This window comes from Protopterus annectens, chromosome 6.part1 (genome assembly GCF_019279795.1).
Source record: "Protopterus annectens isolate FY-2018-M chromosome 6.part1, PAN1.0, whole genome shotgun sequence".
In the NCBI taxonomy this organism is placed as follows: domain Eukaryota; kingdom Metazoa; phylum Chordata; order Ceratodontiformes; family Protopteridae; genus Protopterus; species Protopterus annectens.
The window spans coordinates 321999514-322025885 of NC_056738.1; the positions used below are offsets into that span (position 1 = coordinate 321999514).

Sequence of the window (26372 nt, forward strand, 5' to 3'; positions counted from 1 at the left end):
AGAAAGGAAGGACCACATCAACCTAAAAGAGCTAAGGGCCCTCTCCTTGGCAATACAGGCCTTTCAAAAGATCCTTCTGCCAGGCATCCTGAAGGTCATCACAGACAACATGACAGTTCTGCGGTATATAAACAAACAGGGAGGAACAAAGTCTTACCGTCTTTGCAGTCTTTCTATTCAAATCTGTTTCCTGGCAGTAGCACTACATATTCACTTAGAGGCAGTTTACATCCCATCAGAAGACAATGGGATGGCATACACCCTGAGCCAAACCTTAACACCCTCCCATGAATGGATGCTTCACAGTGGGTTATTTCTGGATCTAATTCACAGGTGAGGTATTCCTCAGCCAGATCTGTTTGCCTCCTCCCAGAACAGACAAATGCCCCTCTTCTGCACAAGGCTTCCCCATCCACAAGCCTGGAGGGTGGATGTCTTTTCCTTTTCGTGGGAGGGAATGTTCTCATATGCCTTTCTTCCATTTCGTCTGGTTCACAAAGTCTTCCTGAAAATACAGAATACAAACCAAAAATCCAGCTGGTGACTCCCTTCTCGCTGAGACAACATTGGTTTCCCCTAATCTACCTTCTAGCCCAGGGCAATCACTGCAGGTTACCTCACCGCTTTGACCTACTCACACAAGGCAGGGGATCCCTTATTCATTCCCACCTTCTCAATCTCAAACTGACAGTGTGGGTGATAGAGTTCTGATCCCCTTAGGCACCTCTATTCAGAGGATATACTCAATGCCCTGCAGGAGGTCAGGAAACCAAATACCAGGAGAAATTATTTATTAAAATGGAAATTATTCTCCCATTGGTGCCTCAAGAGGAAACAGGACCCATTTCAAGTTTCTGTTCCAATGCTCCTTTCTTACCTGTGTGAGTTACTACACTCAGGGCTGACTTACTCCTCAGTGAAAGTGCACCTCTCTGCTGTTTCTGCTTGCCTTCCCTTGACTCCACCTCTAGCTTCTAGGTTGGTCAAGCTGTTTCTGAAAGTGGTCCTTCACATAAGACCTCCTCGTAAGCCTATTCCCTCCTCCTTGGTACCTTAACTTTGTGCTGGAAAAGCTTACATTGGCCTCTTTTGAGCCAGCCCATTCATCCTATCTTAAATTCTATTACACAACTCAACTCAACTCAAATTTTATTTATATAGCAGAATATTTCAGAGAATGGTCAAAAATCAAACAGAATAAGTGAGAAAAGTAAACCAAAGAAAGGACTATTTAAATGCGGAAGGTGCAATTATTGTACCTATTTACAGACTGGTAGCTCAATGTATTTGGAAGCAAGAAATAAGACATTATTTCTGGACAGTTTTGCAAATTGTGATACCAGTGGCATTATCTACATCGCTACATGTAAGAAATGTTCTTCCTTTTATATTGGAAAAAGCGAGAGGAAGCTCAAACAAAGGATTTATGAGCACCTTTATGATGTCAGAATGAAAAAAGACAAAAATGCACTGAGCAAACATTCTATGAAATGTCAAACAACAGGTTATCAATTTTTTGTGCTTGAAGTAGTTCCACATAACCCCAGGGGTGGTATGTGGGAAACGCTGATTGAATATAGAGAGTTACACTGGCAGCTTATACTTGACTCAGGTAGAAACCTGGGATTAAATGATATGGTATCTCTCGCACCAGTACTTAAATTAAGGGCAGCAAAGCTCTAAGAGTTTCACTAAAAATACATTTTAATATGGGTAATATTCATTTTATTAGGGAATTTTAAATAACTTTTACAACATGTGACAAGTTTATTTAAATTCATTAAAATCAATTTTTCAGGTAATACAATTAGTAGTTTTTAACATTTAAAAATTTTCTCTATTTGTTTATTGTAATTTTCATTGTGAATTTTATTGTGTTTTTGCAATCAACCACTAGATGGTGCTAACTACTACATAAAAGGAATAGTATATTGAACTGTCAGTGAAAGAATTCAAAAACATTTTAAGTAATTTATATTAAACTCTATTTTAACATATGTATTTATTGATATATATATATATGTATTTAACATTTAACATTACATTTAAACATATTCATTGGTTTTTATGGTGATTTTATTAATTAAAACATTTAGGGTAAAAATTTTGTATTTTACAATACGATTGGTTAATTCAAATGTTAATTGCATAAAATGTATTATATAAGGGAAGGTTCTACCCTGGTGGTCATTACTGATGAAGCTGATGACGAAACGTTGTGTTTCAACAAACGTATTGTGAATTTGTGGACACCGTTCTTTTGCTGCTATTGTACCTGACACGCAGTGGACATTAAATTTCTTTTGCTGCACTTTCTGGGACCTGATTTATTTGTACCTAAAGTTGGTGGTTTTTTACTTTTATTTGTTTCATTTTCTGCCTTGGCTTTGGTTGTGTTATTTATTTATATAGCACCTTACAGACATATAAATGCCACCAAAGTGCTTCACAAAATACAAAAAATAACATTAAACATAATCAATCATCCCACACTGCTAAAAAACAATTCATAAAAGTAAGTCTTAAGCTTTGATTTAAAAACTGCCACTGAAGAAGACTGCCGAATGTAAAGTGGAAGCTCATTCCAAAATTTTGGAGCTGCAACTGAAAAAGCTCTGTCTCCCCGCATCTTTAATCGTGACCTCGGGACCACAAGCAAGAACAAATCTTCTGAACGAAGTGCCCGAGAAGGAACATAAAAGTGCAATGTCTCTGACAAATATGTTGAGGTCAAACCATTCAGAGCTTTAAAAACCAATAACAAAACTTTAAAACGAATCCTGTAAAAAACAGGTAACCAATGTAGAGCTGCCAATATGGGCATAGCATGATCAAACTTACGTTTGCCTTCCAAAAATCTCCCAGCAGCATTTTGAACAAGCTGTAAATGGGCTAAGGCACCATGACTCACTCCAAATAGAATAGAGTTACAATAGTCTAAACGTGAAGTTATAAATGCATGCACCACAATTTCAAGATCACGTCTAGACAAAAATGGTTTTACCCTAGCCAAACGCCTTAACTGGTAAAAGGAGGATGCCACAACCCCATTTATATGACCCCTAAAACACAGATCTTTGTCCATCTTCACTCCCAAATTAACAACAAAATCCTTCAAATAAGGAGTCAATTCACCACAATCCACCAAGTAGACAAATAATTGGTCAGACTGTCTGAAGGGTTTTGTCTTGTCTAAGTAGAACCTTAGTTAACTAAGAACATCCAAGGAATGTAAAGTCCTTTCTGAGGAGTTCTGTTAGTGGAGAATTAGTGGAAAACAGTTTTGTTAGTGCCCCTTACTTCTGCCAAGAGGGTCTCTGAGATCCAAGACCTTATGGCTTCTCCTCCATATTTTGTTTTTCATAAAGATAGGGTTTGTCTCGGAACAAACTCTTCATTCCTGCCTAAAGTAGTTAATGAAATTTCCTTAAACCAGGCCATTTATTTACCTGTCTTTTACCCTCAGCCACAGAACTCCTCAGAAAGGACTTTACATTCCTTGGATGGTCTTAGCCAACTAAGGTTCTACTTAGACAAGACAAAACCCTTCAGACAGTCTGACCAATTATTTGTCTACTTTCATCCTAGGGCCTCTTGGATTTTTAAGATATTGCCTTTTGCTATTCCTTTCTTGGAAAGCAGTTGAGTTCATCTGTCAAGGCCCATTCAACCAGAGCAACTTCGTCTTCTGTACATACCTTTACCAAGCATTACAAATTGGATTTGATCTCCAGGGCTAGAACAGGGTTTCTAGGTCTATCCTGCAGGGTCTCATAGACTCTGCTCCCCAAACTACCTCCCATGTTACTTCCTAAAGAGCTGTGGTACTCTTTCTAAGGTTATGAATACTGTAACATGAGAATAGAAGGGCATAGAATAGTTGTGTAAGAACTTTCCATAACCATAGATGTCCTTCTCTTCCATGTTGCAGTATTCAGTCCTACCCACCTTCCCTCCCTTTTGGACAAATTAGTACCTGTGTTTTTTTTTTGTTTTACCTACCACTGATTTTGTGTGTCTGGGAGGTTTATAATTTCTTTCTGTCTTTCTGCTTCTGAGGTCTCTCTCTGTGTGGCAGTCAGTTCTGAGTTGGGTACATGCAGACGTCACAGATATAGCCTACGTCAATTTATGGCCCCTGCATGCAATGTCACACGTACCCCTGTTTCTAAGCCTTGTGTATACTGGCCGAATGTCCGGTGCTGCAGGCAGCCTCTCCCTAAGGTTATGAATACTGCAACATGGAAGAGAAGGACATCTGTGGTTATGGTAAGTTCTTACACAACTGTTCTATCATTGTGGTGACTCGCTTCATGCCCTGGCAACAGTTGTTTTCACTTCTTTTGAAAATGCCAGGGGACAATTACCACAAGCTCACTTACAGAATGCATCTGTTCACACAAGACCAGGGATGTCTGATACATCCCAACCCCAACCAACTTCAACTGACTGCCTGGATGATAAGGTTTTGATTCCCTTTATAGGTTCATAGGTAGGTACTAGGCTATCTGCCTAAAGGCATTTATAAGCCTAACTGGATTGTGTTGGCTTTCGCTGCCCCCTTAGATTAGTTCCCTGTGCCTCTGTCCAGCAGAGCCACTGAAGTGATCCCCGGGGTAAACTTCCTGTTTCCCATCCACTCATCAAGGTTTCTCTTGAATAGTGTTAGTGAGGAGCTCTGCCTAATGTAGATTGGAATCTTGTTCCAGATCATGGGAAGTCTCTGGGACAGGAACCTATCCCTCCAGCACGTCCTGTTTATTGTTGTGGTGAAGTTTAGATCCCTAGCTCGTGGGGATATGGTTTTCTTTAGTTGGAGCATGTCCATCAATTCTGGGTTGGACATGGCCTTGTATGTCAGGCAGAGATCACCTCTGAGTAGGCGGTATGCAGCGAGTACAGCTGGAGTTTCTTCAGTCGAGCTGCATAGGGCATCTGTTTGAGGCCAGTGATCCTCTTGGTGAGGTACTTCTGTGGTCTTTCCAGCTATTGCAGGTGTCTTGTAAGGTACATTACAAGTGGGCGTTGTACTCTATGATGGGTCTGATGAGTGATGCATAGAGGGGCACAATTACCTCTTTTGATGTGGATGCAAACCCTTTTGTGATTAGGTGGGCCACATAGAATGATTTTCTAACCACTTGGCAATGTGATTATCAAATAAGAGATTACTATCTACATGGGTCCTCAGACCCCTTATTTTGTCTTCTGTATTTAGGGGGCTACCGCCTATGTGGGAATTTGTGGGTACTTTGTTTTTTCCAAAGGGGATGACTCTGCACTTTTTAGCATTTAGCTTGTGGCTATGGTTTTGACACCAGGTATCTGTCTCAGTGAGAGCCTTTTGGAGGATGTCTGTGTCAGCCAGAGAGTCAATTATAGCCCCTAGTTTGCAGTCGTCTGCGAACTTGGTCAGCCATAGTCCTCCTGTGCTTGCCTGTACCTCTGAAAAGTATATGCCGAACAGGAGAGGTCCTAGGACTGAGCCCTGGGGAACGTCACTTGTAACCAGTTTAGAGTCAGACCTAGCTCCCGCAACTCTTACCATGTGGGTTCTGTCCATGAGCCAGTTGGCAACCCATCTCGTGACGTAGGGGTTTATGTTCAGGCTGGTGAGCTTGTCTATAATACCAGAGTGGGGAATGGTATTGAAGGCCTTTGCGAGGTCTAGGTAGGCTGTGTGGACCTCCTTTCCCTCATCTATAGCCTTGGTAACTGTCTCAAAGACGTCCATCAGGTTTAGGAGGCATGATCTGCCCTTAACAAAGCCGAACTGGGTAGGGTCCAGTGTTTGGAGGTTCCCAATGTTTCTGTTAATGAGATCCATGATGATGCGCTCCATAGCCTTGCAAACCAAGCTAGTCAGGCTTATAGGGTGATAGTTCCCAGGGTCTGTTGTGGCTCCACCTTTATGGAGCGGAATAACCGTTGCTATGCACCACTCTATGGGCACGTAGCCCGTGGAGAGGCTGAGTTTGAACAGTGTGTTTAGGTGAGGGGTTAGTTCATCTTTGAGCTCATGTAGGACACAGCCTGGGACACCGTCTGGTCCCACTGATGTTGTGTTTTTGGCTTTGGAGAGTGCTGTTTTAACCTGAGTGTCTGTGATTTCAGGGGCACTACATTTTTCTAGTATGGTTATGGGCCCTTTTGGGGGTGAGAGGGGGGTGAAGTTTGCACTGAACCTATCTGCCAGGATGTTGGCGATATCAGTCAGTTTACTGTATTTTGTGCCATTCTGCACAAACTCCGAGCAGATCTGAGAATTGCCACTTAGATTCTTGACATAGCTAAAGAATGCCTTGTGGTTATCTTTGGAGTCCTTGGCAATTTTTCTTTCGAAGCTGATGATTTTATGAGGGATCATAGTTTCTTGCTGATACTGATCAGGGAAGTCTTCCCCTCTTGGGATTTTTCTCTTTTCTGTACTAGTTTCCTCCTTCCATTGTATAGCTTGTTTATGGCGTGGGTCCACCAGACTGGTTTCCTTTTCTTGGAGGAGTGAGTCTTGGTTTTGCTTGGGATAGCACGATCCATGCATTCTTGTAGGTGCCCGTAGAGTGCATTAGTAAAGGATTTTGCAGCTTGGGCAGCATTATTCTTTAGCATGAGGGATTTGAAACTTTCCACCTCGGTCTTTAGTGACATGAAGTTTGCTTTTGAAAAGTTTTTCACGGTGGTTTCTTTGACCGGGGGTGGAGATGGAATGTGGATATCCAGAGTGATTAGTTTATGGTCAGATCTAACCAGCGAGGGGTTGACCTCTGGTGTGGAACACCGGTCGCCCATGTTGGTGATGACCAGGTCCAATATGCTGTCACCTCTGGTAGGGTTGTTGACCTGTTTAATGAGGATGTGCAGCAGGTACTAATGGAGGTAAAAACAACTCCTGCTAGAATATCATACATTAGCAAATGGAAACAGTTTTCCAGTTTAGTGCCAACATAACCTGCATCCATTCATGGATAGTGTTTTTCTGGTTTTACAATATTTGTGTGAGTTACTATCCTATGGCCTTCCTTACTCCTCTATCAAGGTTCATTTGTCAGTCATTTCAGCATGTCTGCCCATGGAACCCCCTATTTCAGTGCATTCTCATGTGAAAAGGTTTTTGAAAGGGATTTTGCATGAGACCTCTAAGAAAACTGGTGACTCCTTCTCGGGATCTTAATTTTTTTTTTTTACACTTGCTTGATTTATACCAGCTGACCTAGCTGACCTGAGATGCTTAACATGTAAAACTATTCTACTGATTGCTGTGACCTCTGCAAGAAGAGTACCTCAGTTGCAAGTTCTTATGGTGAGTCAACCCTATCTCATTTTCCACAGAGACAGAGTTTCCTTGAAAACTAATCCTTCTTTGTTCCCTAAAGTTCCCTAAAGTGGTCTCTGAGGTTACTTTAAGCCAAACTATGCATCTCCCTGTTTTCTTTTCTGAACCCAAAAAGGAGGGTGAAAGGTTACTCTGTACCTTGGATGTCCTCAGACAACTCAATCACTATCTTGACAGAACAAAATCCTTCAGATCTTCAGATCAGTTGTTCATTTCTTGTGAAGTTAAGAAAAAGGGGCAACTTGTATCAAAGCAAATTATTTCCAAATGATTGCCTCAGACTATTACCTTTTGTTATTCTTACCAAAGCAAAACTATTCAATTTAGGGGCAAGGATCACTCTGTCAGGGTCTTGGTTTCATCTACTTTGCTTTTTGGAAAAGGTTGGCTTCTAGAAGTGCTCTAGAAGCAGCAACTTGGTCCATTGTACATACTTTTAAAAAGCACTACAATCTTGATTCCTTCACTAGGTCTAGATCAGGCTTTGCTAAGTCTATCCCCTTCCACCTCCCAAATGTAAACTAGGGTATTTGTATAGCTTTGGCTACTGCAGGAGTGATCAGTATTATGAACATAGTACAGTTGTGAAATTAAATGTACCATAACAGTAGATGTTCATATGATCATGCTGCATTAGCCGCTGTTTACTCCTAGCTGTGTCCTCTCAGGGCTAAGCCTTCCTCTCTCAGTTGTCATGAAAGCTCTGAGGAGCTTGGCACCCAAACCTGACTTTTTTAGACAGCTCATATCAAGCTGCCTAATAGTCTGGGTGTGTTGAAGGTGCCTGAAAGTTTTGGAAACTGGCCTGCTGTTATATCTTTAGCTGGCTTAACTCATATAGCTTAAGCTATTTCAGCAGTGATTATTCAATCATCTACTGTTGTGGTAAGTTGACTTGCATGCCTGTACTTTCTCTCTTGTTTTCAATCAAGCAAAGGGCAATTACCTCGTTTCCCCACAGATTGTTTTTTCATCACAAAAGACAAGGATTGTTTGGTACATCCTGAACTAAAAAATATTCATGTAACTGCCTGGATGGCAGAATTTTAACAGCATTTTGGTAACAGTTTTCTGGGAAAGTGCAGCGGGTGCTAAAGGGGGTGAAAAGCATATATGTGCAAGTGAAAAAGATTTTCTGTCTAGTGCCAGTTAAATAACTGGACTTTCATCATGCCCAGCTGTATTTTTTTTTTTTTTTTTATTATTTGTGTGAGTTACTGTCCAAAGGCCATTCTTATTCCTCTTTCAAGGTGCATTTGTCTACCATTTCTGCCTGTCTGCCCTTTGATCCCCATTCTAACTCTGCTGATGTCAGATAGTTTTTCAAAAGGGTGTTGCATACCCATTATAACTTTGTACTTGAAAAGTTTACTGTGTCTCCATTTGCCTTAGCTTATCTGAGTTACAAGTACTTATGATGAGTATCACATTTTCACAAGTACAAGATTTGCTTGAGAACTAATCCTTTTTGCTGAAAGTCATCTCATCGTGTACTTTAAGCAAGACTATTCATCTCCCTGAATTCTTTAATGAAACCAAGAGTAAGAGAGAAAAAATTCTACACATAGCTCAGATACTACCTAGACAAAACTTGAGCCTTCAGCAAAGCTGATCAGCTGTTTGTCTCCTATGAAGGAAAGAGGACAGGACAACCAGTGTCAAAACTGGCTGTTTCCAGGTGGTAGTCTCATACTGTTGCTTTTTGTTGCACTCAGCATAATAGACCACTTCCAGTCAGCATACGGTCCTGCTCCACAGTGGCTTTAGCTTCTTTGATAGTTTTCTGGAAAGAGGTGTAATCAAGGAGTATTCTGGAGTAGTGACTTGAAACTCTGAAAACACATCTGCAAAATAATACAAATATAATTCCTTTTCTAGTTCGAGAACAAACTTTGCTGTGACTATTCTCCACTGGCTCCTGGAGTCTTGGTTTATTGGCCTCCAGTCTTTTATTAGTTTTTAAGATGTAGTAGTCTATCCATTTAACTTAAACTACTGCAACAATGGTCTGTGACTGAACTAGGACAATTGTTTAAGTAAACTCACCTTAAACCCCCCCCCACCCACACACACACACACACACACACACACACACACACACACACACACACACACACACAGGCCCATTTTTTGCTTGTTTTCTTTTTTATCTCACCAGGATGTGGATGTTTCACCCCTTAGTATACTGTTGGCTTTGGTTCCTAGCATTGTTGTATCAGGGATCTTGCCTCCTGTCTAAGCAAAAATCTAAAGTTTATTTCAACTGTCCTTATATGGAGCTCAACTCAGGCTTCTGACAGTTGGAATGCATGGAAGGCACCTTTTAGCTTTGAAAGCTGGCCAGTCCTCAGTGCCCATTTAGCTTAGGCTACTGCAATATCGATCTATTAGGACATCTGTTTTTATGGTAAGTTTATTTGCACAACTGTACTTTCATGACAGTTTGAGCCCTTCAAAGTTGCCACTCAAATTATCATAACAGGTAAGTAAGTAGTTAGCAGAGATGAAGATGGGTAAGAGGAACTGTGTAAAATGTATTAAATAAATTATTGTCTTTTAAATGGCAAGGGTCTTGCATACATTCAGACAGGATGGTATGGGTGAAGTCACCTACACCACTTTTCCCAACATACAAGTTCTTGCTGTAGAAGTTTTAACAAGTTTCCAGTAGTACTGCAGTGAGTATATGTCATAGTATAAGTACTTATATTATGAACATTCAGTAAAAGATTAATGTCTACCCAACCACTCACCAGAAAACTTGCAGTGTTATGTTTTGCTACTTAGATAACACTATATTGACAATTACTTGCGTTCTGCCAGTGACTCATATAGCTTTTCACTAATTTTTGCCAAACCATTACCCACAAATCAGACGGTGTTAAGTTTTACTTATTGGACTGTAGAACACTTAATGAACATAACTTTAATTTTTGGAAATTGGTATTGTCCTGCTACCCAAGAACAAATGTAATATTTTTCACATGGAATTATAGCACACTTAGTTGTCTAGCCATCTTCAAATCCAAGATTCGTAGTAATCTTTGGTCTTTTGATTTAAAAATAATAGCATCAGTTTTGTGCATACACTGTTCCTGCTTCCTTTTTCTTGTTGTTGTTTTTATTTTTTATCATTGGATGTGGAAAAGATATTGATACTGCACATTAACAGCTTCCCTACACCTTGTTGAATGCAAAGTGGATGAAATTGTATTTGGTCAAGTTCAACTCATCAGAGCTGAATTACCTGTCTCTTTGTGTAGTTTGTAAGTGCATGCTGACAGTCATTCCTTTCTTTTGGAAAATTTCTTCCTTCTTTCTGTTGGCGCGATTATGAAGTAGGTATATATAAATTTGGAGATGTGTTGGGCTTGCCCCCAGGTCAGGAGTGTAAATGGGCTTGCCCCTTGCAAAAGACAGTTGTAATTATTTGTTAGTTTAAATTGTGATCAGCCAGTTTATTCCTTTATTAGTTTTAACTCGAATCATAGTGGAAGCCATGGTGGTAGCCCCTTTTATTCTTGCTCCCTTGGTATTTCTTGAAAACTGTGTGCTGGAACTAAGAAAGAATGGATGGATGGATGTTGATCCTAGGAATGTTAACTGACATTTGAGTGTGTGTGTGTGTGTGTGTGTGTGTGTGTGTGTGTGTGTGTGTGTGTGTGTGTGGGTGTGCGTGTGCGTGTGCGTGTGCGTGTGTGTGTGTGTGTGTGTGTGTATTTGTCTTTGCGCCCCCCTCTGTCTGTCTATGTCTCTTTATGATAGATTTGCTGGTGAGGTGCGTACCTGTCAGGGCGTGCTGCCCATTTTCTGCATAAACACATTAGAGGACTATTAACCAGAAAGTAATAGCAATGTGATAAGACTTCAGAGGTGTGTCTAATTTATATCACATTAAGTAACTAATCTGTTAACAGTACAAAATGGGTTAATAATAAATGGACGAGTAATACAGCAGAAGCTGAATGTGTTCCTTCAATTCTCTTGAATTGTTAACATAGCATGTTTGTATGAAAAAGTTTGTCCTGCACATTTCAAATAATCTGTTTTATATTTTGTACTTTATTAGAGAGGAGGAGCAGGACCTAGAACGACGGTTTGATCTTCTGAACAGGGAATTGAGAGGACTGATGGCTGTAGAAGGTAAGTTAGTAGTACTTTTTCTTTAAGTATTTTTCAACACAGCGTGCAAGCATTAGAGCCAGTACCAGTTGCATATTTTCCTTGTATGAGTTTTCAAAACATAATGTCTCATACAAACAATATATATTTTTTCTTTCATTTTGATATTAATCATCTTTGGGCATGACTCCTTCCCATGCCCACAATTATGCTGTCAAGCAGTGACTAAGTAAACAGAAATCAGGGCTTATCATCCCTTAGAAAAGTCATGAGAACTGCTGGGCATCTGTAAAAAAGGCAGGGACACAGTTGTATAACATTATGACCAGAAGTTGACATGATTTCAAGCTGATCAGAGGAAGGGGAATGCTGTAGCCTGCCAGAATCCTGATGTCAGTGGTCAAGCAAGTAGCTCTTTGAGAAATGTTGTTTCTTCCATTCTGGATCACTCTGACCTTTGATTTCTAAGTCATATAAGCTTGTACTTAATTTATGGCTGAACAAGAAGTAAATGTGCGACTTATGGAGGTTACTGCCTCTTCCAGAGTTAGTTACTTCAGTATGTTGCAATTTGTTTTGTTTGGTATTATTTATTTCATAGGTTCATAGGTTCATTCTAGGCTATCTGCCCTAGGGCATTTATAAGCCTAGCCAGAATGTGTTTGGCTTTCGCCACCCATTTTAAATTTATTTTGCTATGCCCTTTTTCGAGGTTAGTATACTGTGCTTCTGTCTAACAGTGACACAGAAGTGATACCCGGGGTAAACCTATGATCTCCCATCCACTCATCAAGATTTCTCTTGAAGAGAGTCAATGAGGGACTCTGCCTAACCTGGACTGGGATTTTATTCCAGAGTGAAGGGAGCCTCTGGGTTATGAATCTGTCCCTCCAGCATGCCCTATTTATTTCAGTGCTGAGGTTCAAGTCTCGAGCGTGAGCTCGATGGGATTTGGATTTTCTGAGGTGCAGCATGTCCATTAATTCGGGTTGGACATGGCTTTATACGTCAGGCACAGATCGCCTCTGAACAGGCGGTATGCCACTGAGTAGAGCTGGAGTTTCTTTAACCGGGCAGCATATGGCATCTGTTTGAGCCCTTTGATCCTCTTGGTGAGGTACTTTTGGGGTCTTTCCAGTTGCTGCAGGTGTCTGGTAAGGTACATCCCAAAAGGGGCATTGTACTCAATTATGGGCCTGATGAGGGATGAGTAAAGAGGCACGATGACCTCCCCTGATCTAGATGTGAATCCCTTCATGATTAGGTGGGCTATATAAAATGTTTTTCTAACCACTTTGGCCATGTGGTTGTCAAATGAGAGATTTCTATCAACTTGGGTCCCCAGGTCCCTAATTACTTCTTCTGTACTTATTGGATTACCACCTATGTGATAATTTGTTGACACTTTGTTTTTGCCAAAGGGGATGACTATACACTTTTTGGCATTTAGCTTGAGGCCATGGCTCTGGCACCAGTTGTCTGTTTCTATGAGGCCCTTTTGGAGGATTCTTGTGTCGGCTGGAAAGTCGATTATGGCACCCAGTTTGCAGTCATCTGCGAACTTGGTCAGCCACAGTCCTTCCGTGTTGGCCTGTACCTCCGAGAAATATATACCGAACAAGAGAGGTCCCAGGACTGAGCCTTGTGGGACACCACTTGTAACTGGTTTGGAGTCTGACATGGCTACAGCAATTCTAACCATGTGGGTTCTGTCCTTGAGCCAGTTTGCAATCCATCTAGTGACATAGGGGTTTATATTTAAGCTGGTGAGCTTATCTATAATGCCCGAGTGGGGTATTGTATCGAAGGCTTTTGCAGGTCCAGGTAGGCTGTGTGGACCACCTTCCCTCGTCAATGGCCTTGGTGACTGTTTCAAAGAAATCAACCAGGTTTAAGAGGCAGGATCTGCCCTTAACAAAGCCGAACTGGGTAGGATCTAGTGTCTGTAGGTCCCCAATATCTTTATTTATGAGGTCCATGATGATCCTTTCCATAGCTTTGCAGACCAAGCTAGTCAGGCTTATGGGGCGATAGTTTCCAGGATCCGTTGAGGCACCACCTTTATGGAGAGGGACCACTGTTGCTGTACGCCACTCTTTGGGCACATATCCTGTAGTAAGGCTGAGATTGAACAGTAGTTTTATGTTTGGGTTTAGCTCTTCTTGGAGTTCATGTAGGACGCAGCCCAGGACACCGTCTGGTCCAATTGATGCTGTGTTTTTTGCTTTGGAGAGGGCGGCTCTTACCTGAGCATCTGAGATGTCAGGGGGGCAGCACTCTGCTGGGATAGATATTTGCCCTTTTGGTGGGGAGGGGTGGAGAAGTTTGTGCTGAACCTGTCAGCTAGGATGTTGGCAATGTCTGTGGGTTCAGTGTATTTTTTGTCATTTTGGTCTAATTCTGAGCATATCTGGGAATTACCACCCAGGTTCCTAACATAACTAAAGAAAGCCTTGTGATTATCCTTAGTGTCCTGTGCAATTTTTCTGTCGAAGCTGGCCTTAGACAATTTTATGAGTGCCCGTAGTTTTTGCTAATACTGATCAGTGATGCCTTCCCTTTTTGGGATTTTGCTCTATCATTTAGTAGCTTCCTCCTTCTATTGTATAGTTTGTTTATGGCTGGGGTCCACCAGACAGGACGACTGCCTTTGGAGGATTGTGTCTTGGTTTTATTTGGGATCGCATGATCCATGCATTCCTGAAGGTGTTCATAGAATGTGTTTATAAAGGATTCTGGTCTGGGCCGTATTTTCCACAGGCCGGGGCTTTGAAGGATTCCACCTTGGTTTTGAGGAGTGTGAAATTTGCTTTAGAGAAGTTTTTCACTGTGGTTTTCTGGGCAGGGGGTGGGGTCGGGATGTGAATATCCAGTGAGATTAGTTTATGGTCTGATCTTACCAGTGAGGGATACACTTCTGGTCTGGAGCATAGAGTCCCCATGTTGGTGATGATCAGGTCCAGTATGTTTTCCCCTCTTGTGGGAGTGGTAACAAGTTGTTCCATAGCATTTGAGTTTATAAATTCTAGGAACCTTTGGGCTAGGGTGTTGGAGCTAGAGTAATGCTCCCAGTCTATGTTTGGGTAGTTGAAGTCGCCCAATGTAATGGTTTTTGGAGTGACCTTCATATTTTCCAGTGTTCTCAGAAAGGCCGAGTGGGGTTCCTGGGTTTGGGAGGGTGGTCTGTAGCAGGCTATAAACTGGAAGGCAGTTTTACCCACTGTTAGTTGCACATGGATAGTCTCTGATGCTTCGTGCTTTGCCACCAACCTGGAGGTGTGGGTATCTTTGATGAATATCGATACTCCCCCTCCTTTTGTGGTTCGGTCCAAGTTTTGGGGCCGAAAAGCATGGTATGAGGTATAACTTGGTAGTGCTGGGGTGATCTCGGGAGCCCTGAACCAGGTTTCTGTTACTGCACAGATATCGATGTTCTCCATGCTAAGGAGAGTTTCGAGTGCATGCATCTTGAGGTTTAGACTTCTGGCGTTGAGTAGCATTACTCTTAGTTTCTTATTCCTTGTGATACCTATGGAGGTGGGTTTGTCTTTTGAGCCTTGCCTAAAAAAGGCACTATGGGGGTAGCAAGAGCCTTTGCCAATATCCGAAAGCCCAGGGGTGACAGGTGCAAGCCGTCCCTAGCGAAGCATCGTGGCTTGTCGAGCATATCATCCCAAGCTGACAGGCATTGGTGACACCAGTAGTTAAGCCAATTGTTGAAATTGATCATCTTGTCTTCATATTGTGGCATCATTCTTGGTGAGGGTAAGATGCTACTCAAGGTCAGGGTCATACCGGCCTGGGCTACATGCTCAGAGAGCTCCTCTATGTCTCTTTTCATGTAGTCCAGGGAGGTATGTCTCAGGTCATTCACACCAGCATGGACAATGACTGAGTCATATTTGTACTTGCCTTGGAGTGACCTGAGTGCTTGTGTTATGTTGGCGTATCCTAGCACCCGACAGGCTGCTCACCGTGACCCTCTCCTTGTTCAGCCTGGTGAGCGGGACGTCAGTGTGCCTGATGATAGAGTCACCTATTACAAGTGTATCAGGTGTGTTGTTTAGTCTTAAGGGCTGTGACTGTTAGGTACCTGTTCATAGGTAGGTACTAGGCTATCGGCCCAAGGGTCTAAGTAAGCCTAGCCAACAAGGTTCCCTGGCTTACGCCACCCAAGAAAGTTAATTTCCCATGCCCCTGTCGAGCAGAGCCACAGAAGTGATCCACGGGGTGTATTTCCTATTTTCCATCCACTCATCAAGATTTTTCTTGAAGAGTGCTAAAGAGGAACTTTGCTTGACATAGATGGGTAGCTTGTTCTAGAGTATAGGAAGTCTCTGGGACAGGAATCTATCCCTCCAGCATGTCCTGTTTATTGTGGTGACAAGGTTTAGGTCCCTAGAGCGTGTAGCTCAGAGGGATTGGAATTTTTTTAGGTGTAGCATGTTCAACAGCTCTGGGTTTACATAGCTTTATATGTTAGGCAGAGATCTCCACGGAGTAGGCAATATGCTACAGAGTAAAGCTGGAGTTTTTTGAGACAGTCAGTGTAGGGCATCTGTTTGAGGCCAGTAATCCTCTTTGTGAGGTACTTCTGTGGCCTTTCCTGCTGCTGCACATGTCTTGTGAGGTACCTTCCAGAAGGGACATTGTACTCTATAATGGGTCTAATGGGTGCCGAGTAGAGGGGAACAATGACCTCTTTTTTCCTGGATGAGAACCCTTTTGTGATGAGGTGTGCCACATAGAAGGATTTCCCGACTGCTGTGGCGATGTGATTATCAAAGGAGAGACTACTGTCCATCTGGGTCCCAAGGTCACTTATCACACATTCAGCATTAAGTAGACTGTTTATGTGGTAGTTTATGGGTACAGAGTTTTTACCAAAGGGGATGACAATGCACTTTTTGGCATTGAGCTTGAGGCCATGCCTCTAACACCAGGCATCTGTCTCAGTGAGGCCCTTCTGTAGGACATCCACATCATTTGGGGACTCGACTATGGCTCCTTCATTAACCAGAGGCCTTCTGTGGTAGCCTGTACTTCAGAGAAGTAGATACCAAACAGGAGAGGTCCCAGGACTGAACCCTGTGGTACTCCACTTGTCACTGGTTTGAAGTCACATTTGGAGTCTGCAACTTTTACAGTGTGAGTTCTGTCAGTGAGCCAGTTGGCAACCCATCTTGTGATATAGGGATTTATACCTAGTTTACTGAGTTTAGCTATAATTCCAGAATGGAGGATGGTGTTGTAAGCCTTGGCGAGGTCAAGATAGGCTGTAGAAAGTATTTTAAAAAGAAACAATGTGAGTTTTAAGATAAAGATATGAAAAGTTAAATCTGTAATGCATATGTGTTCATTACTTTCAAAACTGCTCCAAAATAATTGCTCACCTTCCTTACTATATGCCTCTTTGAGTAAATGCACACTAGAAGTATATCTGCAGGATCCAAGTATATAGTTTGGAACTTCTGACAACAGTGGGTGTCAGTGTTTGCCTAGATCTTTTTAGCATATGGACCTCTCACTTTTGTGTTCTTGAGTCATCACAGTTAGAGGGCAGTCCAGCAATAAAAAAGGGGTCTATATTATGTCAGCAAAATGGCATTACAGCGAATGCTGTTTCGCCAACACATATAGACCGAAGTTGGAAAAGATTAAAAGCTCAGGTTAACAATTTCTTTCCCAGGGAAAGAAATCGCTTGGCCTCAGCCATAGCATTGCCCTTTATCCCACTGTAGTGCGATCTCGGAGTTGGTATTTTTAGTTGGGGGAGGTGGGGGCGAAGCCCCCCCACTTTATAATGTTTTTAGTGGTATGTTGTGTTTTGTTGGTTCACCAATTTTTTCCATGGGAAAAAGATCGGTGAACTGGGGTTTCACTCTTCTAAGATTTTGGTCTATATGTGTCGGTGAAACAGCATTCGATGTAATGCTGTTTCACTTGACATAATATAGACCCATAAAAAGAGCAGCTTGCATGCTTTCTTTGCCATTTAAACAGTTGTTCTAATCAGCTTTGCAGTGTTGCCAGTTGAAAAAAAGACCTGTTTGCCTCATCAGTCTGAATAATTGTATTTCTTTGAATTGGCTGCAAAGTACAAATCTGATGTTATCCTTTCTGTCTGGATTCCACCTGTAGGTTGTCAGATCTGAGATGGATCCGAGGCTGCCACATTCCATAGACTTCAGCCTGCTGAGCTCTGCCTCTTCTACCAATAGTCCCTTGCTCCTTGGTACTACCTTAGATTTTGTTTGCCACCATTCCTGGATAGCAGCACGGTCGAGTGCCCCTGATTTGCTGTATCATTTTTTTCCTAGCTTTTAGCAGGGTTTTTGTCCTCTGCCCTGTTTGTGTGTGCATTTTAGAATTTACTGGCTAGTGTTTTTAGTGTAGTGTGTTGTGTAGTTTAGATAAGTTGGTTTGGTTTTTAGATAAGGTTCTTTTGGTAGTCGGATTTTCCTGCATTTGTTCTTAGCTGTAGGTTAGGTATTTTGGTTAGGGTGCGTATTGTGGTTTTTACTTAGTTTTGTTGTGGTGTTCATTATGGATATGGGTTTTAAGAAGTGTTTGGACTGTGAGCAGAAAAACTCCCCTCCCAAGATGCACATGAACTGAATGTTTGTTATTTAGGGGCTGCCCATTTGGACTCCCCTTGCTCAATCTGCTAGGCATTCAGCTTGCATGCCATGAATGAGAGGAGAATCGTGCTGGTTCTCAAAGGACATCTGCCATTTGGTAAGTCCTGTTTGGCCTCCTCCAGCAAGGGGGATAAACTCAATCAAGATCATTGGAGTTTTGTGGATCCCAAGGCTGCCAAATAGGAACAAAAACATTCATCTCCCTCTTCTGCTGCATCTTCTCCATCAGAACCGAAGGTCCCAAGGCCATCAGCTTCTCAGATGGCTTCATTTCAGTCATCAGATATGACTCCTTGGAGATGGTAACCTTCAGTTCTGGTTGTGGGAAGGTTACTTCTTCTGCCATCAGTATTCTGGGCCCCTTCCTGTCGAAGGGTGCTCCATCAGGTAAAACTTTTTTCCCCTTTTCTCCATCTACCCCTTGGGTATACTCATCAAAGTCCAACCCAAATCCGTGCTTCTCCAGTTCAGACCCTGTCTTCAGAGCCCCTCTTTAGTAAGTGGTTCTCCAAGCCATCTTCTATGGCTTTGTTAAAGTCCAAATAATGTTCTGTGCCTCACCAAAGTCCAGTCAAGTGAAAAAGAAGAAAGTGAACGTCCAAAAATCACATAAGACTGGACACTGCTGATTTTCCAAAACCTTCTGTTTATTAAAATAACAAACATACAAGTGATGAGCGCTTTATCTGATGAAGGGCAGAGGCCCGAAAGTGCTCATCACTTGTATGTTTGTTATTTTAATAAACAGAAGGTTTTGGAAAATCAGCAGTGTCCAGTCTTATGTGATTTTTGGACGTTCACTTTCTATGGCTTTGTTGGCTCGGTCATCCTAGTTGATTTGGAGTTTAGGATCTACCAAGTTGGAGTAGTTGATGCAGTCCTTTTTACAGGTGCAGGTACAATTAGTACTCATACCCTCTGCTTCGGCCCTTCAACCTGAACTTTGGCTGCTGTACAGTGGTTTCCTCCCTTGAGTCCTTTGGCTCTGAAGTTGTTCAAGCCAGTTGCCTTGCCTCCGTTAAGGTTAGATCCAACAACTTGGCCAGTTTCAGCTCTGAACCCTACCTTGGTTTTATTGACTCTGGCTGTGTCAGAGCCGAGTGGACCCCAGTCCCCCAGCACCTGGGCTATTGAGGCAGTGGTATCTCTCTGGGTTGGGTTTGACAATCCCTGTTTCAGGATCATCCCTCCCACTCTTGTGTTCTGCTCTGGCTAGTTCAGCTCTGGCCTTGCCATAGGGGTGGGCTGGATTAGCCACTGGATCTGCTACATCGTCAGCTTCTTCAGATCCCACCTCTGCTGACTCCAGTAGGTTTGCTTCACCTTCTGCCTTTGACATTGTGGAAAGGATGTTTACCTGTCAGGAGAAGTAGTAGTCAGGTTCAACTGGTGCCCCCACACACACTTTGACATCTGCTCCTGTGGACACTATTCAACCTGTTCTGGGACAGTTCATCCTGGGTAGTCTACAGAATGGCAGAACTTTAGGGCCCCTGGCCTCTGCCACTCCCCCCTCCCCACAAATTCTCTAGGGCAGGAGGTTTCAGGCAATAGGAAGCACCTGGACTCCCCAGAAGAGTCAGTCACTGGGAACACCTACCTGAAGGAAGGAGAAGGGTACCCAAAATCAACCTACAAGAATACATACCTCTTTTGGTGACTTTTAGAGCTGCTTCACCAGTGCAAAGCTTGGTTTCCTGAGGATTCAGTTTTTCTAGAGGGTTCTGGGGTGGACCAGTCCATGTCCTGGGTGGTTCCTCCCCTGGATGCTCTTATTGATCTGGTGTCCCAGAATATGTAGAAGAAGCCTAATATGGTAGAGCCAATATCCAAGAAGATTCATACCCATGCAAGGACTGGCAAAACTGGAGTTGAGTCTAGCTGTGGATGTTATCATGGTAACAGCAGCCACTAAAAAGGAGATCATTGAAGAGAGCTCCTCAGTTCATCCCCTGATTAGGGAATCTCAGGTGTTTATCCAACTGGAGAAGCATTCTTACACCAAAGCCACCTTTCCACTGAGGGCTTTGAACTGTTTAGTCTACTTGACCAGACTCCACCATGACATTGTCTCAGAAGTGTCAAAGGTAATTAAGGCTCAGCAGACTCCAGAGTCTCAGAAGACTTTGAAGATTCAGTTGTCCAGTTTATACTCCATTGTCAGCATGTCCATGCATCTGCTGTCTAATGCAACTTATGGCACATCCTAAGCCACTGTCATTGGCATTGCTATGTGTCACCACACTTGGATTAGGCTGTGTAACTTTACAAACTGCTTCAAGGAATCCTTTATTAATGCCCCCTTCAATTGCTCCTCTCTTTTTGGTCCCAAGGTTAAAGACACATTGACCAGAAATGAGCAAGAGTGGAAGACACTGTCTGCCATGTGAGTGCATTTTGCTACCCCTCAACAGACCTTTTCTAGGAACCAGAATCGGGAAAACATCTCTTTTTTAGGAAAGTGCAGCAGTCATTCCAGGAAGCTCATTTTGAGGGTTCCCCCACATAGCAGAGGGGGTAACCACAATGGACACCATCCATGTGACAGGGTAGTCCACAAAATTGGGAGGGTTGCCGGGCTGTCCATCTCCAGAAGTAGTGGGTCACATAGCTCTACACTTGAAAGCTTGGGAGGCTGTCACCTCGGACACTTAGGTGTTGAGAGTCATATACAGAGGCTATATAATTCCATTTCTGGATACTCCAAATTTAAATCCCAAACATCTCCCAGCCATGCTATCCCAACAGAGAATGGCTGCAGCCATCAAAATCCTACAGTTATTAGAAAATCAAGTCATCCAAGAGGTCCCACCAGACCAGTGCAATCTAGGGTCTATTCAGGATTTAACTAGTCGTCCACACCTTGATGGACCTCCAAATAAGCATCAGACTGTCACTGGCATAAATTGGGTTTATTGCAGCAATAAAAACACATAAATTAACGATAAACTTTTAAAATACATTTTTGTCAACTTCATCAGATACAAATTAAAGCCATATCACAAACCTTAAATACTCCAATTAAATACAAATTCACCAATGAAAACAATGCATCTCTAAAATTACAATTCAAAAACTCTACCCGCAGTTTATAAAACATCTATCAGATTAAAAACTTAATTAAAGTCATTTTAACTACACTTTATAAATCATTTAATGAAATTTCTTAAAATACAATAATAAATATTACTTCCTACATCATTCTTTATTAGAAACTACACCTCTCCTTCAGAATAATCAATCGTAAAAACTACCTACTATTTAAACTTACTGTGTTCAAAAATGTTATCTGTGTGCCCTCTAATGGCCCCTCTGTATACTGCTTCATTCATCAAGTAATTCCTTTTTTCAGTACTGGATTTTAAATATAATAAAATACACTTAATATAATAAATATCACAAATTTTATAATCTTGCCGCTCTCAGCTTTAAAACTGTGGCTAGGGATAAACCATCATTTAGTCCAGGGAACCTACTGGCTTCTAAAAAATCTGTCAGTAAAGTTCCCTGTATTCTATTCTGGTCTCCCACATGCCACCCCTCAAATCTCTTGGGATCTCCTCTAATATATATTTTCCCCTTTCACATTCTATACTGTGTCTGTATAGTGCATTATTAACATTTTTATTATGTATGGCATTCAAATGTTCATATATTCTTTTCAACTTCCTCTCAGTTTTTCCTACATAGAATACCTGGAACTCACACATAGCAAGATATACCACTTCACTGGTCTCACAATTACTATAGCTCCTTGTCATTAAGGTTCTAATTCTAGAATCTAAGTGCACTGATTCAATGTTTTTATTGTAAGGACAGATAATATTATATGAACACAATAAGTTTAAATAGTAGTTGGTTTTACAATTTATTATTCTGAAGGAGAGGTATAGTTTTTCGTAAAGAATGATGTAGGAAGTAATATTTATTATTGTATTTTATGAAAACCCGCAGTGGTGGTGCTGCGGTAGCATTGTCGCCTCACAGTAAGACGCTGTCCGGTTCGATTCTCAGCTAGAGCGTCTTCTGCGTGAAGACATGCGTGAATGGGCATACCTTCATTGAAGGTTGTGCGTCAGTGCTGGTAACTCGGCATGTAAAAATCAACTACCAATCGTTAGTGGACCGGAGTTCCGCTGTGGCGACCCCTAACCGGGAAAAGCCGAAAGACACAACAACAAGAAATTTTATTAAATGATTTATAAAGTGTAGTTAAAATGGTTTTAATTAAGTTTTTAATGTGATAGATGTGATATGAATTGTGGGTAGAGTTTATGAATTGTAATTTTAGAGATGGATTGTTTTCATTGGTGAATTTGTATTTAATTGGGGTATTTAAGGTTTGTGATATGGTTTCAATTTGTATCTGATGAAGTTGAGGACGAAAACGTATTTTAAAAGTTTATCATTAATTTGTGTGTTTTTATTGCTGCAATAAACCAGATTTATGTCCATGACAGTCTGCTTCTTATTTGGAGGTCCATCGAGGTGTGGATGGCTGGTTATTGGCTGTACATGCACCTATTCTCCTTTTTTGTGATCTATTTAGGATTTAGTCCAGGGAACCTACTGGCTTCTAAAAATCTGTCAGTAAAGTTCCCTGTATTCTATTCTGGTCTCCCACATGCCACCCCTCAAATCTCTTAGGATCTCCTCTAATATATAATGTTAAGTTGTCAATCTCGCCTTCATTCTTGCTTGATGGGTTCGGAGCCGATCCTCGGCTCCGACCCGGCACTTGCTTTAGCTCGAGAACTCCTTTTACCAGCTCGAGGCAGCCCCATATCCCATGATGCAAGGCAGGAAGTATCCAGATCTCGTTTGCCGCTTCGCTTGGGAGGTCTTCTCTTTACCAGCTCCTGGTAAGTAGTTCGCATTTGTGATATTTCAAGCCCCTTTTAGTTTAAAACTAATTTTGTGATAGTTTAATTTAATTCTACCCCTTTTCTGACAGAAATCCCTGTCTCTTTTAATATTTTATTAGTCAATTTTCCCTATCCCATCCCCCCCCTGTTAGGGTGTGTGTGTTGGTGTTTTTATAAAATACCTCTTGGTATTTTGTTTAATTTAATTTTGACTGGTGTGTCTGTGTGTGTTGTGTTTAGGCACCATGTCTAAGGAGAGGGTTTCAGGTTTTAAGAAGTGTGACTCGTGCTGTCAGAAGATGTCTCTGACAGACGGTCACACTTGCCTGTACTGTTTGGGCCCTCTTCACCTGCAGGACTCCTGTGCTATTTGTCACCCTTCAGCCAGAGAGTCCTGCAGGAGAGACGCAACAAGTTGATTCTCAGGGTCTTCTTAAGCCGGAGGGCTCTCCGGCTAAGTCGGCTCCACAAAATCAACCAAAACTGCCAAGGCCCAGGCTTCTGTTTCTAAGCCTGCGGCCTCGCCCGACTTCGTTGAGTCGAGATCGCCCGGCTGGAGCCGATTCTGATCCACAAAGCTGCACCGATGGCTTCGGTGCCGAATCTGTTTTGACCGCTCGATGTCGGCTCCGATCGGCTCCGACACCCATGTGGCGCAGGCATCTGTGTCGGCTCCGATCGGCTCCGACACCGCTAGTTTGGTGGCTGTATCGGCTCCGGCTGCAGCGGATACATCGAGACGTTCTGTCGGCATCGAGATGTCGTTGCCGACAGGAACAGTAGTATCGGCTCCGATGGCCCATTCAGGAAGAGGTCGAGGTCTCCTTCCTTGGAGCCGATGCTTTCGGCCGCCTCTTCTATCGGAGCGGAGCCATCGGAGCCGATCTTCAAGGTCATCCATGTTGTCAGATCATGACCTAGAGAGAGTGGTCAGTAGATTACTCAAGTCACAGGTACTGGCCCAAATGTTACACAGTCCGTCTCAGCAGACGACTGTTGGTCCACACCCGTTACAGTTCCTCCTTCAACTCTACCTCCAGAGCTTGGAGTTGGAGTCTTCGGGCATGGTTACTGCTACGGCTGGAGGCCGGATACCCCTTCTGTTCCTTCAGCCCTACTCTTATCTCCTCTTCCTTAGAGGGATTCGGTGGTCGGGCTTCCATGGTCTCCTCCGAGGGGTGAGTGGCATCGGACCCTTGTCGAGCCGCTCTTCCCCTTGGAGCCTCGGCCTTGGTGAGCTCGGCTCCGACATCTGCCTCGGAGACTTCCCTTCGGTGGTTCCTGGAGTTCCTAGCTCTTGGAGCGGGTTCTCTGGACCTGCCTGGCCGAGGAGCATTCGAGCTGATGAAGAGTGTACTGGCCACTGCTATCAGTCAGCACTCTGTTCCCGTAGCTCCTCCCTCTATGGTACCTGTTGACATCTCTGCCACTTCTCTTGCTACAGGACCCAGAGATCCTCCGCCTCAGGTTTCCCCATTGGGAATTTCCCCTCTTCCGAGGATTCTCCTGATGTTTCGGGAGATCCTCCTAGGAAGAGGACTTGTAAGAGGAAGCATGTAGACTCCCGAGTCTGTCACTGGATACTGACTTTGATGAGTCAGAGGGATCCCTAGATCCCCTCTGAGGATGTCTCCTTTTCAGACATCCTAGAACTTCTCAAACAGAGGGAAACTGGCCCACCAACAATCCCTCTGAGGATGAGTCAGTATACCTAGAGGCATTTGGATCTCGGCCCTCCACCTCCTGGGTGTCTCCGCCTTCGACCCCTTATGCAGGTTATTGCACGAGGCGTGGACAGCTCCTGACTCTGTAGAGCCAGTCCCTAGGAGGCCTTCTAAATTTATCACTGCCCCTAGTGACAAACAATTCCTAACCAAGGGTGTCCTCGCTGATGCCATGGTGGTGGCTGCGGCCACCAAAAGGAACTTGCAGATCCTTCCGTGCCCGTCCATCCTCCTAATAAGGACTCTAGGACCATGGATAGGTACGGCAAGCGGATGTTTTCCTCAGCGACCTTTGCTATCGTCGCTGAATTATCTTTGTCACTTCACCAGACTCCAGAGATATCCTGAAGGAGCTGGGAGAAGTAGTTCAGGATCCTACAGCTGCAGGGGCTCAAGAAAAGATTGCTCGCAGCTAGGAACCCTCAATTCCATTACTAACTCCTCCATGCGGCTAATATCTTATGCTGCGGATGGGCGAGTAGAGCATGAGGCACAGGTGTGGCTCTTAGGCGCCAAGCCTGGATGCGGCTATGTGATTTTATGGATCCCTTTAAGGCCCTTCACAAATTCTCCCTTGATGGGTCAGCTTTGTTTGGCCCTCAGGTGAAGGAGACCTTGACCAGGTGTGAGCAGGACGGCAAGACTCTTTCTGCTGTTGGAGTCCGTTTTCCACCCCTTCTAGGCCTTATCCCAAAGGACAGAAGGGTGGGAAGATGTGGTTCAGTAAATCCCAAGGAGTCACGCCGGATTCACGTGGTCAGTTTACCCTAGAGGCAGAGGGGTAACAACAACAGACGCTCTAGAGGCAGAGGGGTCCAAGAACCAGGGAAACAGGGAGCCTCTCTCTGATAAGCCCTTTCAGCATCCCTGAGGTGTTGCCCGGCTGTCCCTCCTTGGAGGCAGTCGGGAAGATTATCACTGTACCCAGAAGCCTGGCATTCCCTCACTCAAGACAGATGGGTACAGTCGATCATATCCAAGGGTTACATAATTCCTTCGAGGAAAGTCCCTTCCCTCAAGTTCCCTTCCAGATGTACCACCGGTCTAAGGGACATTGCAGAGTTAGAAATCGCAAAACTACTGCAAAACGAGCCATTCAGCCAGTTACAATAGACCATTCAGAGCCGGAATCTACTCAAGGTTCTTTTGGTCCCCAAAAGACGGGAGACTGAGACCAATATTGGATCTCAGCAGACTCAACAAGTCTGTCAGGAAGACAAGATTCAATGGTCACTCTTCAGTCAATTCTGCCCTTCTTACAGAAGGACAACTGGATGTGCTCAATAGATCTTCAGGATGCGACTATCACATCAAAATTCACAGGCGGCTCCAGGAGGTTTCTCCGCTTCGGCTGGGGTCCAGTCATTTCCAGTTCAGAGCCCTGCCCTTTGGTCTCACTACAGCCCCAGAGGTTCACCAAATGCATGGCAGTGGTCACGGCTCACCTGAGACGCCAAGGATTCCAGGTGTTTCCGTATCTCGACGACTGGCTCCTGTCAGCCACCACCAGGCATCAGCTTATACAAGCCAGGGATTACACAATAGACCTTTGTTCTCTTTTGGGCATCTCAGTCAACTTGAAAAGTCATCCTTATCGCCCTGCCAGTCTATTACCTTCATAGGCGCAAACTTAAACACTGTTCGGATGTCAGCTACCCTTACAGAACAAAGAGTTTCAGACATTCAG

General features: G+C 43.2%; 1 protein-coding gene across 2 annotated transcripts in view; it reads left to right on the forward strand.

Annotated features, from left to right (window-relative positions):
• LOC122805531 overlaps nucleotides 1-26372 on the forward strand; it is a 2823268-nt gene that overhangs the window by 2375247 nt on the left and 421649 nt on the right. For both annotated transcript variants that reach the window (XM_044075738.1, XM_044075739.1), the window contains one exon: nucleotides 11403-11476. In XM_044075738.1, the coding sequence (XP_043931673.1) occupies nucleotides 11403-11476 (74 nt within the window). The remainder of the gene's footprint in view (nucleotides 1-11402; nucleotides 11477-26372) is intronic.